This window comes from Macaca fascicularis, chromosome 11, assembly GCF_037993035.2.
Source record: "Macaca fascicularis isolate 582-1 chromosome 11, T2T-MFA8v1.1".
NCBI classification, from domain to species: Eukaryota; Metazoa; Chordata; class Mammalia; order Primates; family Cercopithecidae; genus Macaca; species Macaca fascicularis.
In genome coordinates this window covers 56,799,874-56,812,906 of record NC_088385.1, presented here as the reverse complement: position 1 = coordinate 56,812,906, position 13,033 = coordinate 56,799,874, and the positions used below count along the sequence as shown (strand labels likewise).

Here is a 13,033-nt window from a genome sequence, read left to right as displayed (position 1 = left end):
ATCAGTGATGACCTGACCAAAATAACAGTACATCCTGGGGGATGCCAGGCTGCTTTAACACATGAGAGATGAGAGGTTTTAGACATTCTGTTTTGGCTGGGTTTTGGGAGTGTATGCTGCAATCCTTTGACCATCTTACTCATCAAGTCTAGAATATCAGAGGAAGGTCTTTCCTCTTTTGAAACTGAAAGGCCATGATTTGGGGGAAAAAGGAAGCCTGTCTCATAGGACAGATAGTAAAGATAAGGAATATATTGCCCTGAAATTAGAAGTAGACTAAACATATCATTTTGTTTAAGGAGATATTCCTGTTAGAGGCAGATGTTCGAATAACTATGAAGTCAAGTGTTCAGTGCCGGGATAGAGGTGGTGCAGAGTGCTGGGGGAGCTCACAGAGCTTTAAGGTCCTGACATGAGAGCTAGGACTTGGGCTGTGCCAGGCAGCTAGGGAGGGACAGAGCGTATTTCCAGACAGAGAAAGCCCCTCCAGCCTGCTGCTTCAGAACCAAACGCCCCTAACTGCCATCCTGGCCTCTTCCCTCACTGCAGGCTGGGCCCTTGTTCCCGGATCAAACCCAGGGTTGGGATGCTTATTTTCGTGGCCCAATAATGAGACGCAGGTGAACTGGGAGAGAAGGGAGTTTTCTGTAACCGGTTACGGGGAGAAGGCCTGGAAATTGTCACCATACCGACTCAAAATTACAAAATTTTCCACAACTTATATACTTTCTTTTTTTTTTTTTTTTTTTTTTGAGACGGAGTCTCGCGCTGTGTCACCCAGGCTGGAGTGCAGTGGCGCGATCTCGGCTCACTGCAAGCTCCGCCTCCCGGGTTCACGCCATTCTCCTGCCTCAGCCTCCGAGTAGCTGGGACTACAGGCGCCCGCCACCACGCCCGGCTAGTTTTTTGTATTTTTAGTAGAGACGGGGTTTCACCGTGTTAGCCAGGATGGTCTCGATCTCCTGACCTCGTGATCCGCCCGTCTCGGCCTCCCAAAGTGCTGGGATTACAGGCTTGAGCCACCGCGCCCGGCCACAACTTATATACTTTCTAAGCTAGATGTCTGTCTGTAAGTGTGCATTCATCTAAAGACATAACTTCTTTTAATCTACAGCTGGGATCTGAGTCCTGAAGACCTTCTTCCGGAACCTCAGTAAATTTACTTAATCTAAATGGGTCCAGGTGATGGGGTGATTACCCTTCTCTCCTGCTAAATCATGGAGGTTTGGGGAGTTCCTTCAGACCCCCAAGGAACTTGTTTAATCCTAAACAGGTCCTGTTAAGAATTCCTTCGTTATTTTGTCATGCTTTAAGGCCTAGGAAAGGCCTAGGCAAAACTCTTTTTTTTTCTTTTTGAGACGGGGTTTCGCTCTTGTTGCCCCGCCTGGAGTGCAGTGGTGCGATCTCAGCTAACCGAAACCTCTGCCTCCCGGGTTCAAACGAGTCTCCTGCCTCAGCCTCCCAAGTAACTGGGATTACAGGCGCTTGCCACCATGCCTGGCTAATTTTTTGTATTTTTAGTAGAGATGGGGTTTCACCATGTTAGCCAGGATGGTCTCGATCTCCTGACCTCGTGATCCGCCCGCCTCGGGCTCCCAAAGTGTTGGGATTACAGGCGTGAGCCACCACTCCCAGCAACCTAGGCAAAACTCTTGGCGGCCTTTTGTTATATTCCAGCCTTTGTATAAGGGCACTGCCTCTCTTAGCTTTTAATATTTAACCACTCAGTGAGTACCGAAACAGTTGTTATGGAGGCCTGCGTTAGTGAGACCTGGCCTGCCACACCCTGGCCTGGCTGGAGCTTGTTTCATCTGTCCATGGGGGTGGAGCGGGAGTTATTTGTCCCTGCGTCTGTCTCTGGCCTCCTCCACCTGCAGCTCTGGCAATAGCTGCCGCTTTATGGGTTTTAATCAGAGCTCTGAAACATTGTTTTTCATTTCCCCCTTTTCCGCTAATTAACTGCAGCCTATTAATTAGTGCTATTGGACTCCCCACTCCCATAAACCCCATTCACTAACCATGCTTTGCCTCCCCAGCTTTTGCTAAATACGTGACTGCGCTGTAGTGTAGCTGCCTCTCCCTGAGAAGTGATTACAGATCTTGGCTGAGCTGACCCCCTGCCACAGCTGCCCAGAGAGGTCACAGCTTGGCCGGATGCTTCATCTTGATTAGCCCTTAACTTCTTCTCTCCCTTCTTCCCTCCCCATCTTCCTCTCTGACATTGAGAGGGCCTGCACTAAGCTGTAGGTTAAAATCCCTCTCAGTATAAAGCATTGAGCTCTCTTCTCCTTGGGTCTGTTTCCTGCACTCCCAGGTGTTGCTCCGGGTCACAGAAAACAGCACTGTGGGGCCAGAGGGACTGAGTTGATCCCCTTCCCTGACCTGGTAGAGTCTCCCATCAAAACCCAGATCTGCTTATTTCAGATCACTTGACCTCATTATCGATCACAGTGATTTTGGTCTGTGTTACCCATTTAACTCTCAGCTCTGATGTCAGCTCCCTTTTTGTTTACTTAGCTTTCATGTGAAATTCCAAATCTTCAAAGCTCTGCTTCTTTTCACCTTTTTTCCACTCCAGCCAGACTTCTTACCCCCATTCCCGGAGTCTCCCAACTCTCCCAGTGTGATCACTTCAGTGCTCCACTTCTCCGTTATGATAGGCCCTTATTTCTCACTCTCCTCCTTTTTTTTTTTTTTTTTTTTTGAGACTGAGTCTTGCTCTGTCGCCCAGGCTGGAGTGCAGTGGTATGATCTCAACTCACTGCAACCTCTGCCTCCAAGGTTCAGGCAATTCTCCTGCCTCAGCCTCCCAAGTAGCTGGGATTACAGGCGTGTGCCACCACGCCCGGTTCATTTTTGTATTTTTAGTAGAGATGGGGTTTCACCTTGTTGGTCAGGCTGGTCTCAAACTCCTGACCTCAAGTGATCCACCTACCTTGGCCTCCCAAAGTGCTGGGATTACAGTTGTGAACCACAGAGCCCGGCCTCTTTCTTGTGTTTAATTCTGATGTTTTAATTATTGACCCTTCTTCTGTCATTCCCCCTTTCCTCCAAATACACACATACACTCTCTCCTCTCGTCCCCCCTCAGCTCACGCTAAGCCTGGGTTATGGGAAGGATGTGATCCCTTCTTTAGTAATAGCCCAGGCTTCATTAGAAACTGCAGGGGAAGTAGCTGAACTTATGGAAGACAGAATGCAATCTACCACGATGATGATGGTGGTAAAAATAGCTACCACTGATTGAGATCTGACTGCACGTCAGGCATGGTGCGAAACACACACATATCTCATGTAGTTCTTCCAGCTCCCTTTTGACTGTACTCCATCCTCCAGATGAGGAAAGTGAGGCTCAGGATCCTTAAGTAACTTGCCCAAGTTCACACAGCTGCTAAGTGCCTGAGCCTATATTTAAACTCTGTTAACCCCTAGTCTACGTTTATGCAGTTTTGTTTTTTTTTTTTTAACTTTGGTCTGCACAATCCTTTAGGTGAAAGTTATTTTCTTTCAATGTAAAAGCGCCCAGATCATGGTGTGACTCTGCTATTCCTTCAGTCCTAGGAGACCAAATGTGGCTCAGAGCCTGACCCCTTCCTGGCCTTTTCCCCCTTGCACAGTATGGCCCCAGATGAGGCCTGTCCTCTTTATATCTGGAGGTAGTAGGTTGAAGATGAGCAGTGGGGGTGGGAAGTGGAGAGGGGCTTCCCGCCAGCCAATCGGGACGCGACCGCCCAGACTCCCAGCGCAGCATCATCTGCTCCTGCTAAGACAATCATCAACATAAAAGGCTAATTGTATTAATCACCAAGGCACCCGGCCTGAGTCCCCCTCCCTTTTGGGAGAATTATGAATTGCAATTGCAGATGGCTCCACTGATTGAAGGCAGTGCTCAGCAGGGAGAAGGGTCAGATCAGATTACACACCATTAATTAAAAACTTCCGTGACAAACAGGAGGAAGGGAATGCACACCAAGGGCTGGCCTGGTTGGGTCTCTGTCCTCCCCACGTCCCCTGCCCCCACCCAGGCCCAGGGGCTATGCCAATGAAGCCTGCTTCCCCCAGCTGGAGCCACTGAGATTCAGCTCTCCAAAGGCCAGCCCTTCCCTCATTCAAACAGATGGCCTGCTGTCCTATTAAAGGGCTCCAGAGAAGGGGAAGCGAACCTTTGGTTACTTATTTCCACATCTAACCTTGGATGCTCTTCAGAGGCTAACCTAATTCCCCACTTCTCAGGAACCTTGTTTCCTCCTGCTCTGTCCTGACAGAGAACTGCTTTGAAGAACTGTTAGTGAAAATAGCCCCTTGACTTTCTCTTCAGGCAACCCCTCATATTTTGACCTGTAAGTTCCTGGGACAGACGTTGTGAAGCCTGCTCTGAAATTGTGGGTGGAACAGCAAATATCTGGCGATGCACCCTCTCCCCAGCCCAAACCTGGAAGCATAGGCTTCTCAGCTGCTGTCATACTGGCTTATCTGGAACTGTAACTCCTGAAATTTTCTCCTCTTGATCTATTACTGCCTCCCCTCCTTCCCAACTGCCCAGCCTTATTCATTCATCAAACTTATATTGAGCACCCAGTGTGTGCTTGGCTCTGGGGACAAAAAGCAGTGATCATTTGTCAAGGAGCTTAAGAGCCTACAGTAGGAGCTCCACACCCCCATCCCCTTCAACCCTCCAGTTCCTGTTTCCTTCCTTCCTGGGGCTGCAGCTTATATGAGCCCCCCAGGAGCTCTGTTTTGGAAGATTCTAAACTGGGAGTGGGGAGACCTTAAGTGTTTGTGCTCCTGAACTGGCTGACCTTGAGCAAGTCAATCATGTCCTCCGTGTACACATACGCTCTCATACATGCATACATACAGACGCCCAGCTCTCCCTGCTCATAAAAGGACATAGGCAGCCTTGGGCTCTGAGAGATTGTGAACACGGATGAGTGGGGCCCAGCTTGGAGAGATATGAGTAGCATCTGCATTGATATTACAGAATGCTGAGCACAGCTACAGGGGCCATGAGCACCAGGGATTCAGCTACTGCACTGGTCACAGGCTGGGCCTGTCACGCTGCCCTTGGAAGACTTAGGCAGCCTTTTCCCCATCCCCAGTCCCTCAGGAGATATCATTAAAAAGGATCTATCTTTTGTTTGTATTATAGTTTAATTTTTCATTTTAAATAATAGAGATGGAGTTTCGCTATGCCACCCAGGATGGTCTCAAACTCCTGGCTTTAAGCAATCCTCCTGCTTGGGCCACCCAACGTGTTGGTGATTACAGGTGTGAGCCGCCACACCTGGCTGTTTTTAATTTTTTGTAGAGGCAGGGTTTTGCCATGTTGTCTAGGCTGGTCTCGAACTCCTGGCCTCAAGCAATCCTCCCACTTTGGCCTCCCAAAGTGTTAGGATTACAGGTGAGAGCCACTGCACCAGGCCAGGACCCATCTTTTTTTTTTTTTTTTTTTTTTTTTTTGTGAGACAGAGTCTTGTTCTGTCACCAGGCTGGAGTGCAGCGGCATGATCTCGGCTCACTGAAACCTCTGCCTTCCGGGTTCAAGTGATTCCCCTGCCTCAGCCTCCCAAGTAGCTGGGACTACAGTCACGTGCCACCATGCCTGGCTAATTTTTTATATTTTAGTAGGGACAGGGTTTCACCATGTTGGCCAGGATGGTCTCTATCTCCTGACCTCGTGATCTCACCCCCCAGCCTCCCAAAGTGCTGGGATTACAGGAGTGAGCCACCGTGCCTGGCCGCCAGGCCCCCATCTTCTATATGAATTTGGCTGCTGCATCTTAGAGTACTGTGGTGATGGGCGTCATAGAGATAAGAACTGATTTTATTGGCTCGCCTCTTCATTCCAGGGCCCTCCCACAGCCCCTCACACCCACAAAGACCCAACCAAGGTCAGCAGACCCAGAGAAGAGGAGACAGGTCCTTGGTTAAGTAGATCCAATGATGTGAGAGAAAACCCAGTCTCTCTTCCCTCAGTCATCTTACTGTCTTTTCCCTCCTCCCTCTCATTACCAACAGCAATTGTCTTCAAACCCAATAATTACAGTAACAGTAACAATCATCATCATTTATTGGGGTTGTTTTTCTAGCATTTTAACTTCCAAAAAGTATTTTCCAATTTCTTGATTTCACAGCAGTCCCTGGAGGAGGATTGTGTCCACTTTACAGCTGGAGAAGTCGAGATCCAGATAGGACCCCCAAGTTGTGGGCAGAATAAATCTATAGCAGCCTTTAAATATTAAACCAATTGAGACTTTGGTAGTCTTTCAGAGGCACTGAATCTCAAATCTCAGTTTCCTGGGTCCCTCCTGGATTCCTACCACCCTTAGGGCTTATTCAACAGCTTTTTGGGGATCCTGTAATGCTGACAGAGAGGCTGGAGATGGCTTCTTTGACCCAGGTCATGAGTCAATGGCTAGATGGGCACTTCCCTCTAAGGATTGTTCTTGCCTGAGAGTGGGCTGTGGGGTGGGAGCTGGGGCAAGCACCTGGGAGGAGGCTTCCCTGGGAAAGGCCTGCCTGGCTCAAACCTCCCTTCCTCTATCCCACCCCTCTACCAGCCTGAGAAAATGTTCTCTGTGTCAGCTGTTCTCAAGGGTGGGGCCCTCTCCAGAGCATTTGGAGGAGTGAGGAATAAACACCTATTGGGAGAAGACAGGCGCGATGGCTCACGCCTGTAATCCCAGCACTTCGGGAGGCCGAGGTGGGCAGATCGCCTGAGGTCAGGAGTTCAAGACCAGCCTGCCAACATGGCGAAACCCCATGTCTACTAAAAATACAAAAAATTAGCTGGGCGTGGTGGCAGGCGCCTGTAATCCCAGCTACTTGGGAGGCTGAGGCAGGAGAATCCCTTGAACCCGGGAGGTAGAGGTTGCAGTGAGCCGAGATCACACCACTGTACTCCAGCCTGGGCAACAGATCAAGATTCTGTCTCAAAACAAACAAATAAAGATCTATTGGTAGAGCAGTCTCTGTCCTCAGGAAGCCCCCAGTCTGAAGGAGGAAATATAGCCCCCAAAATCACACCCAAGGGCAGAGAAATCCCCCCAGAAGCTCAGAGGCTGTCCCAGGGCCTGATTCCTCCAGAAGAGCCTGTCCCCTCAGGACCAAGGGTTTCCTGGGTGGGTACGAAGTTGGGGTTCCCTGAGGTCCCTATAGCTCCAATGTCTAAGCAGAGTGGCTGTCTGGGCTCCCATTCCTTTCTCCCCCAAGACTCGAGCATCTGGGGGTTCAGGACTCCCACAGGGTCCAATGGGTGAGAGGAGGGAAGGGCGGTCCTAAGTCCCCTGCCTTCCTCTGTTCTGTCCCACTGAGAGGCACGGAAGCCCTACGGAGAGGGAATGGGACAAATTCACTCCCAGATTCTACCTAGAAATGTAATGCCAGGGACAGGGCTTGTCCCCTCCGGCCCACCCGGTCAGGACAAGAGGTCAAGCCTCCCCCTCCCACCACCCCCAGGGAGAACCTCCATGCAGGCCCTGCAAGGCAGGAAGCCCAAGGGCGCAGCCAGGCCTCGGCTGTTTCACACACTCTCCATCTCCACGGCTCCCGAACTGGGTTGGGATTCCTTCTTCGGGGGTTCCGCCCCTGCCCCTGTCCCTGTCCCTGTCCCCACCTCTGCAGTGCCTGTGAGGATAGCCAGCCGCTGGGCCAGGGTCTTGGTGTCGGGGAACAGGATGAAGTTGTAGATTAGTGAGGCCAGGAGGGCTCCCATCAGGGGCCCCACCCAGAAGACCTGAGGAGAAGGATGTCGTCACCCCACCCAGGAACTATCAGGACCACAGGGTGGCTCTGGGACCGCTGCCTGCTTCCCTAGTGCCAACTTGATCTCCCAGGTCTCCCTCAACTGTCTGTAAGGTGCTAAATTTGAGAACCACAAGTCATGCTTCCCAAGCCCACAACGTAAGGGGACCTTGCCCCTTGCTCTCCCTGCCCTCCCTGGGGCTGAGCCCAGGCTCTGCAGCCATGGCTGGGGCCTGGGGCCAGTCTCCTTACCCACCCCCACCTCTTTCCTCTCGCTTCCCCCATTTTAGCCATGAGTCCTGGCTATTGCTGTTTCTGTCTCTGCTGGTGTGTGTCTATTTCTGTTTGTCTTTATCTTTATCCAAGTTTGAAAATTGGTCCAGCTGGAGAAAGTGAATAAGGAAACAGCCAGGACTTAAAAGTCTGGGCCAAGGCTGCAGCTCCTGCCCTGGCCCATTTCTTGCCAGTCTACTGGGTATCCCGGGCGACTGAAGCTGAAAAGAATGGAAGTCCCAGCCAGGACACTCACCCTGGCCTTCTGAGCTTAGGGAAGGCTGCACTTCAGGCTCAGAAAGGTCTGGGGCCCCCATCACCCCGTCTGTGTGGACCTGCTGCGAGTGAAACCCACCATCTATCGCCAGCTCAGGCTCTCTCCCTTCCCCAGGGCTGCTGGCAGAGGGGCTCACCCAGTGGACTGTGAACTTCCCAATGATGACAGCAGGGCCGAAGGAGCGGGCCGGGTTCATGGAGCAGCCAGTGAAGTGGATCTGGGGAGCAAGTACAGGGTCAGGGTGGGAGAAGGTTTAAGGCAGGCCTGAGAGGGGACCATTTCTCAGTCCTGGTTCAGAGCCTTAGCCGCAGCCACAGCCTCTGTAGTGCCACATCCTGGGCCTAGAGTGCAGGGGGTACCACTTTGGCTCCAAGGCACGAGGGGCTCAGGGAGGGACACTGCCTAGCCTTCAGGGCTCCACAGTTTCCCCAGGGACGGACCCGGTATGTGCATGTGCACAGTGTCCCCTCTGCTCCTTACCCCAATGAGGTGGCCCAGTGCCACAGAGATCCCAATCATGGTGGCCGGGGAGCCCGATGTCTGACGGCTGTCAGTGGAAGCGAAGACGCAGAGCACCAGCTGCAGGGTCAGAAGCAGCTCCACTGCCACCGCCTGGCCAGTTGAAACACTGTTCCGGACCTGGGCAGAGGGAGTTACTCTGGACCAGACGTGGGCTCTGCCCACGGACAGGCAGAGAAACCCCTGCCACTGGGCCTGGTCTCCTCAGCTGGAAGTGGGTGACACCTCACTGCTGCCCAGCTTCAGGACTTCAGGAGGTCTGTGCAGAGGACTCCATATCTGCTGTGGACCCTTGCTCCCTGTAGAAGTGAGTGGCACTCCTCCCACCCCACCAGTGGGTTGGTTGGGGCCAGTGGTTCAGGAGGCTTGCTTGAGAGCAGACTGGCAGCAGGTGTGGAAGGAGATTTGAGGGAAGAAGGTGGAACACAGATGGTTAGGAGATGGGGAAGGGGGGAGTGAGGCAGGCCTTGAGGTGGAGGGAAGAACTTGGGAGCAATTGGAGAGCAGAGGACGTGGGTGGAGTCTGGGAGAAAAATGAAGTCCTCTCTCCCCCCGAAAGTCCTCCCCAAAGTCAAGGCGAAGATGCAGAAAGCTTATTTTGCTTTCTCTCAGGCTTTCTCTCTGCCCACAGTCCCCACACTCCCTTGGCCGCGTCTACCCTTAAATGCCTGGTCCTTCTATTCCTTCTCCTTTATGTGAGGCTTCTTCCTTCTCCACCTGTTCTTCGTGCCACTATCCCATTTCTATTCTGCCTAGACTGAGGTCAAAGTCTCAGTCCTCTGGGTCCTGGGGCCCAGCCTGGGGGGATGTGGAGCCTGCAGCTGACTTGTTTCCTCCTCTGCTCCCTCGCCTCTGTCCTGCCTCCGCCTGCACCACCTGTGCACATTCCCACCTCCTGGCCCTCCAGGTGCCCCTCCCTGCACCTACCACGTTGATCCCAAGGGTCTCTCGGATGTCTCCCGGCATGACTCCATAAAGCAGAGCAGCCCCCACCGTGGCCCCCACCAGCTGGGCAGCCACATAGGCCACAGCACGGGGCAGAGAGATGTGGGAGCCTACGAGGAAGGCCAGCGTCACGGCGGGGTTGGCGTGGGCCCCGCTGGCCTTCCAGGTGACCTGCACAGCCATGGCGGTGACCAGGTTGAAGGTGATGGCAATCTGCAGCACGGAGGGAAGTGCTGTGGGCCAGCGCATGACGGAGCCCACACCAAAGAATACATACAGCCCCGTGGCCAGGAACTCTGCAAACAGCGCCCTGCTGATGGCTTTCCAAAGCCTGCATGCCAACACGTTGGCCCAGCCACATCCCCCTGGATCCACTGCATCCATGTCCTGGTGCCTTGGCTGTTCCTTGCTTTGCTCTGAGGCCTCTTGTCTCTTCCTCTGGTCTCTGATCTCCTTTGTCTCTTCTGGTCTTCTGTCTCTGGCTGACCTTGGCTTTTGCTCTCTGTGGAGGCTTCTGTGACCCCCACCTGCAGCTCCTCCACCACGCTCTTGTCCCCAGGAATGGGCTGGTCAGACTGGCAGGGAGCAGGTGGATGGGGTTATGCGTGTGTAGAGGGGTGGAATGAGGGGTGTTGCTCATATGCCTGCTCCAGCCTGCGCTTACCTGATGGCGTGGGATGTGGGGGCTGTCTCTGGGCACTGAGCTAGAACCTCCTAGGACGATTTCCAGGGCAGGTTGGGCCTGACTCGTGTTGTAGACAGTCCAGGGTCTGGCCTGAGGGTCGCAGGTTCAGGGCAGCGGGGGTCATGGGATTTCAGACTGTTTATGTTCCAATGCCAGCTTAGATACAGCAAGATCACTCAGATCCCCGGCCTGCTTCAGGGGGTCCTGTGCATTCCCAGGTCCTGTTCGTCTGGCCCCCTCCATATCTAGGCTTTGCTTCCAAATGGGCTGACACCACACCATGCCTGTAAACCCAGAAAGTAAATCCTCTCCTCCACTCCCACCTATACCCGCACTCACAGAATGCAAATGTGAATAGAGTCCACTTTACCAAGGACACTGTGGACACTGCGGCCTGTGGGGTTGCAGAGGGGCAGGTGGAGAAGGGGTTTATTCCACAGCGACTCAAACCACATCAGATCACAAGGCCATGGGCACCTCTGCTGTCCACCGGTGGGAATTTCCACTGGCCCTTCACTCACTTCCTCCTGCCTCCCTGTCCTCCCCGGCGCTCCCCTCCCTTCTCAGCCCCTCCCTCTCTGCTCTCCTCCTCTCAGGAGCCAAACAGATTTTACTCCTTTCTCACACAAGGCAGCTTAACCATTTTTTTGTGGCTACACTGGCCCTACGGTCACCCATGCCCTAGGCTTTCCCCTTTTAACCCTAGCAGATAGCAAGGTATTTTCTCAAACAAAAGTGTTCTTCCCTAAGAAGAGTCTGCCAAGCTACTGAAATAACAGTCTTCCCCTCTTAACCACAGCTGGGTGTCCTGACCTCATCCCTGGCATATCTACCTGCCCACAGATGTACCCTGGTTGTTCTCAGGCTCCTCAAATGCAGCCTGTCTTCAGATGTGATCTTCCTGTCTCCTGGTACCCCCACCCTCAACCCCCATGTTCTCCTCTTGTTTTCTCCAGCTCAGCTGGTGGCATCTGGGAAGCATCCTTGACCCTTTTCTCCCTCCTTCCCCCATCCAGGAAAAGCATCAAGTCCTGTTGATTTTGAATCCTAAATATCTCCTGACTGTGCCCTCTTTTTGCCACTCCTGCCGCCCTGCAGCCTTTAACCAGTCTCTCTGTCTGCTCCCTTGCTCCGTTCCAATCAGTTTTCCATACTGCAGCCCAAGTGCTAAAATGCAAATCTGATCATGCTGCTCCCCTGCTAAAATCCTTTCCAAGCCTCCCATCCCTTTGGAAGCTCTGTGCCTGCCTTCAGGGACCCTGCAGCTCTACCTCACCTCTCCCCATTCCGTTACCCTCTGGTTTCACCAAATGCACACTCTTGCTGGCCTCTGATTGGAGAAAGCTCTCTCCTCTTCTTGGAGATCCCTTGCACTCCCTTTGCTTGGGTAACTCCCATCCCAAAGGTTTAGCTTTGACATCGCTTGCTCCTTTCCTGGGTGGGGACCCTTCTGCGTGCTCCCACCACACCTAAGCATTCTCCTACACTGCAGTCACCACAGGGTGCTGTCATGGTGTGAATGTGTCTCCCCAGTGAGGCAAGGCAGGAAGGCCTTTGCGGGGCGGGAACCAAGTTTTGTTCACCCCTGCATGTAGTGTCTTGCACAGAGATTGGCATAGTAAATGCCCAAGAAATATTTGTTGAATGAATGAATAGATGAATGAACAAAACTTCTTGACTTCCCGGGGCAGATGACTATGTCTGCTCCATTTCAGCCTCATACTCATACCTTCCCCCACCGGGGACTGATCCCTCTGATATCGTCCAGAGAAACATCTCAACTCTGGACCACAGGCTCTGTTCCTCCCCAATCCCTGTCTGAGTCCCAGTAACATCCCTCACCCATTCCCTTCTGTTCTCCCTGCTGTCTCGACTTCACCCTGTCCTCTCCAGGGAACTCCTGGGCATCTCACCCTGAGCAGGCTCTTGCCAGCACCCCATGGTCCTGGCTCCCTGTCCTCTCCACCCCGTCCCTGCTGCGTGTCTCTGTTCTCACCCTCTTCCATGCCTTTCTGTCCTCCATCTGCGCTGCTGAGCACTGCTGGAGAAACTCGCCCAGCCGTGCGGACTGCTGCCATGACAAGTTCATGGTCTCTGGCCCCAGTAGGGATTGCAGCTCTGCTCAGCAATCCTTCCACAGCTCTCCCCCCATTCTTTAAACCTCCCCTACTCTCTTCAAGTACTCGGCTCACTCTGGCTTTCTCTCAGCAGAGCACCCACCCTTGCCTCCCACCCTACCTAGAAAGCCAAGCTACCAGGCCAGACTTCTTCCCATCCTCCCTCCCAGTCAAACTCACCTGCAGCCGCCCCGTGTCCTTGCCAGCTGCCCTGTGGCCTTGAAGTAGAGGCAGCCCTTCTCTGGTGTACAATTTGGGGTCGGGGGACCCTCCTTGGACTTCTGGCTCCCTTTGAGTGACTGGGACCCTCTCTTGGCCATTCCCAGTCTCACCTGTGGCTTTCAGGCTTCCCCTTCTCTTGACTTCTTCCCTATAAATGTGCCTGCGTAGTCGCGGAGCAGTGGAAGGTCATGGTTTGGAGTCAAGGTTCCAGTCACATATCAACTGCACAACAGCTCTCAGCCCCCGGCTACT

At 52.9% G+C, this 13,033-nt stretch overlaps 1 protein-coding gene across 6 annotated transcripts; it reads right to left on the bottom strand.

Annotated features, from left to right (window-relative positions):
• Positions 1–6,052: 6,052 nt before the first annotated feature.
• Positions 6,053–10,368, bottom strand: AQP6 (aquaporin 6). 6 transcript variants are annotated; one of them, XM_065524181.2, is made up of 5 exons: positions 9,740–10,368; positions 8,774–8,932; positions 8,430–8,510; positions 8,273–8,354; positions 6,053–7,735 (listed from the first exon to the last, which is right to left on the bottom strand). In XM_065524181.2, exons 1-5 carry the CDS (start codon positions 10,139–10,141, stop codon positions 7,431–7,433), a joined length of 1,029 nt encoding a protein of 342 aa, XP_065380253.1. In that variant the 5' UTR covers positions 10,142–10,368; the 3' UTR covers positions 6,053–7,430. The 6 variants fall into 6 exon arrangements, with proteins under 6 accessions (XP_065380253.1, XP_073862914.1, XP_015286383.3 ...); XM_074006813.1 differs by having other exon boundaries at positions 8,774–8,840; XM_015430897.4 differs by lacking the exon at positions 8,273–8,354.
• Positions 10,369–13,033: the final 2,665 nt, after the last annotated feature.